At 42.5% G+C, this 7,069-nt stretch overlaps 1 protein-coding gene across 1 annotated transcript; it reads left to right on the top strand.

The window, feature by feature from the left end:
- Window positions 1-1,476: 1,476 nt before the first annotated feature.
- On the top strand, window positions 1,477-2,266 carry LOC122058652. The gene is made up of 2 exons (XM_042621293.1): window positions 1,477-1,848; window positions 1,949-2,266. The coding sequence occupies exons 1-2, from the start codon at window positions 1,525-1,527 to the stop codon at window positions 1,964-1,966; spliced, it is 342 nt and encodes a 113-aa protein (XP_042477227.1). The 5' UTR covers window positions 1,477-1,524; the 3' UTR covers window positions 1,967-2,266.
- Window positions 2,267-7,069: the final 4,803 nt, after the last annotated feature.

Here is a 7,069-nt window from a genome sequence, read left to right on the forward strand (position 1 = left end):
TTATCAAGATGTATAAAGGCGTCCATCAATAAGAAGTGAAGAAACAATTTCCTTTATTGAGGTTGATAGTTCATTCTATGAGAGAGAGAGAGAGAGAGAGAGAGAGAGAGAGAGAGAGAGAGAGAGTACCGTACCCTTATCCCCACCAGTCAAGAATCATTTCCCGCTTTTAAGTTCATATGTGTGCATGCCACAACTTGGCTTCTCTTTTAATTCTTAACCACCAAAACCACGATGAGAGAAATAAAAGATTGTACATTCAGTAGATGGCACCACACAACGCCACGATCAGAAATATAAATATATAAATGATTGTACATTCATTTCACCAAAATAAATAAATAATTGTACATTCAGTAGATGCCCATCATAACACACTCTGATTGTATTTTATATATAATGGCGGTTTATATTTTTAATGAGTTTATGCACATCACAAGACTCACAACATAGTTTGTCTCTCCCATATGTAATTGTAACATTATATATTATTGTTTCACAAAAAAAAAATTATAAATTATTATTATTATTATTATTTTAATAGATGAATAATATAGGAGAAGTGTTTTTTGTGGAGGAATGGTGGGTTTTATGGGTGTGTAAAGGTCAATGGAAATAAATAAGAAAGCATCTACATGGAAGTTATTTTCCATTTCATGGGAGGTGGGTTCATTAGGCTATGTTTGGTAGCCAAGAGAAGAAAAAAAAAGAAAAGAAAAAAGTACATTTTTTATACTTTTGTCCTTGCGTAAGAATTTTTCTTTGCACTTGGTATGTCTTTATCCAAGAGAATATTTCCCTTTTCAAATTCAAAATTCCCCTCCTTGGGAATTGTAAAATTTTCTTTTGCTCCCTCAAAAATTTTCTTACCAAAAAGACAGGAAAACATGAGAAAATATGAAAACATAATAAAACAAAAAATGAATGATTAAACAATGATTTCCTATATGCCTATCTCTCTCTTAAAATTCAATTTTTTTTTGAATTTTTTTCTTTTCTTCTATTGGTAACCAAACATACATACATTTTTTATTTTCTCATCATTTCTTTTCTTTTCTTTTCTTTTCTTTTCTTTTCTTCTCTTGACTACCAAACATAGCCTAAGCTTCCCATGTGTCTGGACACAAGGGCCACACTTCATAATATAATTTTTTTTTGTGATTACCAAGATAACAACAACTGTACTAAACTCAACTGGGAGATTGATGATGTGTCTCTATCAAGAGACGACATGTATCAAGGATTTGAAGAATCGGCAAAAATGTATAGACACATTTTAAAATCTTAAGTTTCATGACTAAAGAATAACAATATTGTGCCAAGATGAATAGATAAAGGTTACTAGAAACTAACTGCAGCTTGGTAACGGTCAAAACAATTTAAAACTTTTAAAAATTAAATATAAACGATAATGATTTTTTTTTTTTTTCTCGAGTGCATATATAGTTATATACTGACGGTACGATTAAGATGTGAATCTCAAAAGGGTCTCTCCTCTCAAAATAGCAGAACTTCCAATTCCGAATGTCTAGTTCTGAGAATGGCCGAATATCTAGCTCTGAAGCCTCTTCATCATCATCTCCATTACCCTCATTCTCTAGTGAAGCATTCTCTTCTTCATCTTCATCTTCATCACCTACAAAGGTTCAGATAGTTTCAAGATCGGTATCGGACAAGCTTCTGGGTAAGTTCGCTGATGTATCAGAATTCGATTTCGATTACGAGCAGAGTGGGTTGTGGTCACCGCCGGTGAGACGCACAGTGTTCTTGAATTCCCCCGGTAAGGTATGTAGCGACCAAGATATGTTTGATAAGCTCAAGAGGAGACGCCATGGAAGGAGATACAAGGTTGGTTTACACCTTAATTAAGGATTTGTAGCCGTTTCATTCCAATTCTTCACTTAAATTTCCTTAAATTTAAAGGGTTTTGTTTGAAATATGGTTCCAGGTGAAATGGTGCTCGTGAAGGGAGGTTCCGATCCATCGAAGATGGCGGCGGAGCAGGAGGAGGAGGAAGTAGTGGCAGCGTTTCTGCAGGGGTTAGCAGTAAGACGAAAATGTCCCTCAGTTTTTCAAATGTAGTTAATTACCAAGTTGTCCCTTTGCTGTAAAGAAGAGAAAAAGAATGCCTTTCTCAGTTTTTCTGTTGTGGTCGCTGTGATACTTTCGTATTGTCACTGTAATATTTTTTACCAAAAAAATTTGTCATTCTAATATTTCTACATAGAATACAACCCAGCACAGCATGATTCATGATTTTCTCTCGGAAATTTTCAGTTTGGATCCAACACTTGTTCTATTTCTTGTCATTAAAAGGTGAATGTGAGGTTAATTTATATATCACATTTGTGTTTTCTTATGGGAGCAAGGATTTAGGGGACGGTATCAGTATCTGTCGATACCGATCTGGATGGGATCAGATTGGTGGGTATCGATCGGTTTTACCTTTTTTTTTTTTTCTTTTTTTTAAAGTACTAATTTTTTACAATTTTACCCCTGAAATGATATAGATACCGATCTGAATCAGTCAGGGATCGAGGATCGATCTTAGTCGATACCGATCCGATACGACCGCTACAGCCAATACGACACCAATACTTTTCTTACCATATTTAATAATAATACTTGGTAGATATAATTTTTATTTTACTTTTAAATCCAAGGAATTAAGATGCAAAATTATGTAAAATTTAATAATCAAATATGGATAATTTGGAGATAGTGACATAACCAAGGGGTGATTACAAAGTTTCTTAATAAGGTTTGCAAATTTCATTTCCCTTCCCTTCAATTTTCCAACCAAAAGGAGCATAAAGAATTATATGAATTAATCAAGAGTAATATGTAACTTTCGCATAAAACGTATTACCGGAGTAATTAATTAATTTCAATCATTTGAAGTGAGGAGGTTCATTATCATTCTGATCTAATCAAGGTAATTTGAATCATTTGAAGTGAAGAAGGTCTTTATCATTCTCATCTAATCAAGGTATCATGGAATTAAAACGAAGAGAAAAAGAACCAAGCTATCTCAGATGCCTACTGGTTATTTAAGACTTGCAGATGAATTATAAAATAACACGAGGGAGGTAGATCGCTGTCAAGCTGAGTAGCCCCTGAACCTGGATTGGGGGTATCCAACATGTGTGCGAATTTTCATTTTTGGGGTGGAGGGGAGTCATTTCGCCCTTCTTGTGTCTTGGTGTAGGGGCCACGCAGCCTGGTACCCTTCCTTTTTCCCATAACATGATGCAGAAATTGAATGCTGAGCAACTGAACTGAGGTACAGTAGAGTATAGCTTGCACTGAGCAACCTTAGCTTTACATTGCTTAAGGCTTTTAGAGCATGTGTGTCTCACACAGATGCAGCCAGAGAATAGCAGTATCCAGCCCATCCCCAGCTCCAAAGATTTAGGCAATGATCCAAAGATGCTCATCTATGAGTCTTTTAGAAACAATATCCAACACACTAAAATTTAGGGTCTGGACAATATACTATCAAAACCCAATTAATGACCTAAAAAGCTATTATATACATATAAAAATTTCAGTTACATGATGATGCTTTGATTCAGAATCCAAAAATAATACTATAGTGATGCGGTAAAAATTGATCGGATGACTTTCCCTACAATTCCTGGTGCTGCAGCCGACCTACACAGAAGAAGTGATAGGGGAGAGCCGGATTGACCCGACGGGAGACTCTCCGATGCCTAAGTCAGATCTTTGCACAGCAGATGCTCAAGAGAGTTTTTCCAATAAAAATGAGTGATTAATCCATCTCCCATGATGGATGCTTACCTTGGTATTTTTATAGGCTGCTGATGGAGAGAGAAGGAGGGGCATTTGTGGAGAGTCCAGTTTAGGCGTAGAGTCCTTGAGGGGAGTGACACTGTGATTCTGAGAATATTCCAGGTTCCATGGCATATTCTGAGAATATTCTCCATTGATCTCAGAGGTGCAAGTCATGAGAGGGGTGGACGCCTCTGATGATGTGTAGTAGATAGAGTCGTGCCCCCATGATCAGGGATCACGTCCCTTGAATGTAGGAGTGGATGTGTGCACGTTTCTGGGTGCATTACTTGACTGTGCCGAGCCGAGATGACAGGTTGGTCGAGCCTAGATGACTAGTAGCATGGCCTGATGGAGGGCTGAGGTGGCAGCACGACCTGATAGAGGGTCGAGGTGGCAGCACGGCCTGATGGAGGGCCGAGGTGGTAGCACGGCCTGATGGAGGGCCGAGGTGGCATCACAGCCTGATGGAGGGCCGAGGTGGCAGCACAGATTGATGGAGGGCGGAGGTGGCAGCACGGATTGATGGAGGGCCGAGGAAGCAGCACGGCCTGATGGAGGGCCAAGGTAGAAGCACGACCTGATGGAGGGTCGTGGTGGCAGCACGGCCTGATGGAGGGCTGAGGTGGCAGCATGGCCTGATGGAGGACCGAGGTCGTGGGTCAGTCATGTTCAGGTTTGCATACATGCTTCAGCCATGCTGAGGAAGGGCACATATTTTTTCTCATCACCAGCCCCCCGCTCTAGCAGTTCAAATCGATCTGCTAGAGCATTTAATTCGATGTGAAATGTGCTGCTTCACTTTCTCATTCGAGGCTGCTCAACGGTTCGAGGACGTGGTTGTCGCTTGCTCAAAGGTGAAGGAGGCAAAGCACCTTCATGGGGAGCCGCACAAGATCACAGGGCAACTAGAGGTTGAGAAGAAAATGACCCGATTTGAGGAGGTCCTTGCCAATGATGTCGGGTTGATAACTGGAGAGCCAGAACAGGAGGTTGCTAAGCAGCTTGATGCCAACAGCAACTTGATGAAGGAGAATGATGCTCTCTAGGATGAGTTGTCTGAGACTTAGAGCGCTCGCAAGGAGGAGGAGCTCGCAGCTAGGGTTGGCGAGCTGGAAAGGCAACACTGAGCCGAGCTGGAGGTCAAAGAGGTGGCTGAACCCCGAGGCCTATCAGAAGTTGGTTGACATTAACATTGCTTTGTTTCAGGTCGGCTCGGACGATGCCATCCGATTCATCCGGAGTAAGATGCCAGGCTACGATCTGACGGACTATGAGTAGCGCGTTCCCATCCCTGCTACTTTGGTGCAGCTCTATGGCTCGATCGACATTGGTGAAGAGGTGATCCGACTTGAAGGATAGCCAAGTGAAGAGCTAGGCCGTGGATTAGCCCCCCGAGATTAGCCTTGTATATATATATATTTTATGTAGATGTCTCCTTCGGGAGTGATGTACTTTGGGGGGTTTTTTCTCCTTTTTTTGATAAATGAAAATTTTGTTTTGAGGTCATCTCTTAGCATTCTTGTGCTTCTTTATTTATTTTCTTGTACTTTGAGCCAGCTCGAAATGAGTAACTTTTGGAAGAATAAGGACTAGTACAGTTGTCTGAGTGTGGCTCCATTCCCTATCTGAGTTCGCAATTGATCTTCCATGTCTAGATTATGAGCTCTTGAGGTGTCAAGCCTGGGACTAGCCATAGGGGTGCCGAGCTGGGGCTCGATCTTTTGATGTGCCTTGCGTTAAGGTCTTTTGTGGTGTCGAGTCAGGGTTGGGGCTTGCATGCTTTATTGCGTAAGGTCTTAAGGTGTCGAGCCTTGCTCGGGCTTACATGCCTTAATGCGTAAGGTCTTGAAGTGTCAAGCCGGGGCTTGGGCTTACATGCCTTACTACATAAGGGCTTGAGGTGCCAAGCCGAGGCTAGAGCTTACATGCCTTAGTGCATAAGGGCTCAAGGTGCTAAGCCAGGGCTCAGGCTTGAATGCCTTAATGCGTAAGGGCTTGATGTGCCGAGCATGGGCTCGGGCTTGCATGCCTTAGTGCATAAGGGCTTAAGGTGCCGAGCCAGGGCTCGGGCTTGAATGCCTTAATGCATAAGGGCTTAACATGCCGAGCTGGGGCTCAGGCTTGCGTGTCTTAATGCATAAGGGCTTGAGGTGCCGAGCTGGGGCTCCAGCTTGAGGTTGTTAGCCGGGGCTCGAGCTTGAATACCTTAATGCATAAGTGCTTGATGTGTCGAGCTGGGGCTTAGGCTTACGTGCCTTAGTGTGTAAGGGCTTAAGGTGTCGAGCTGGGGCTTGGGCTTGAATGCCTTAATGCGTAAGGGCTTGATGTGCCTGGCCGAGGCTTGGGCTTGCGTGCCTTAATGCGTAAGGGCTTGATGTGCCGAGCCTGGGCTCAGGCTTACGTGCCTTAGTGCGTAAGGGCTTAAGGTGCCGAGCCGGGGCTTGGGCTTCCATGCGTTAATATGTAAGGGTTTGATGTGCTGAACTAAGGTCTTGTCATGATAGTGCCGAGCTTGAGCTTGAGCATGGTCTTAGATGATGCCGAGTTTGTACCTCAGTTGTCACACCCCGTTCTCACAGAACTGGGCCAGTGACCGGGTTAACACTGGTTAACCCAAACCTACCAGGATCATCAGATACTGTATTTCACCATAGCATACACACAACTAATATAAACTCATCAGATCAGCGGAAGACTAAGTTTTACCTATGAATAATCCCATGATACTTGATACCCGGATTGTGATACAATAATTATATACATGTGGGCCCGAAGACATGATATTTACACAAAAAGAATAAAATTCAAATATCAAGTACATAAGGAAATCCACCAAAACAATCAGAGTACACAGCTCGGCTCGGTATCAAGGCTAGAGCTCAGCTCGGCATCAAGGGTTGAGCCCAGCTCGACATCACATAGTAGAGCTCAGCTCGGCCTCAGAAGTGGAGCTCAGCCCGGCCTCAAGAGTGGAGCTCAGCTCGGCCTCAGAACTGTTGTCCCGCAGCACAAATCTTGCACGGGCAGTCAGTGTCGTGCTCTAACTCCTCAGAGGTCCACCAGTCCTCCTCAGAAAACTCGACTGTGGGACCCACCCCATGCTCCTCAGATGTATGACCTGTAAAATCATCTAAAAAGGGGTGTACACGTGGGATGAGCTCACTAGCTCAGTAAGTGGTAAGATGGACCACACAATAGTCCACACATCAAAACACATCATATGCACTACATGCCATGCTATACATTTTAAATCACATCCACCTAAGCAACATTA

The sequence above is a fragment of the Macadamia integrifolia genome, chromosome 13 (genome assembly GCF_013358625.1).
Source record: "Macadamia integrifolia cultivar HAES 741 chromosome 13, SCU_Mint_v3, whole genome shotgun sequence".
NCBI classification, from domain to species: Eukaryota; Viridiplantae; Streptophyta; class Magnoliopsida; order Proteales; family Proteaceae; genus Macadamia; species Macadamia integrifolia.

Excerpts from the sequence above, each read along its gene's own strand:
- LOC122058652 (XM_042621293.1), top strand. The coding sequence starts at position 1,525 with ATGTCTAGTTCTGAGAATGGCCGAATATCTAGCTCTGAAGCCTCTTCA.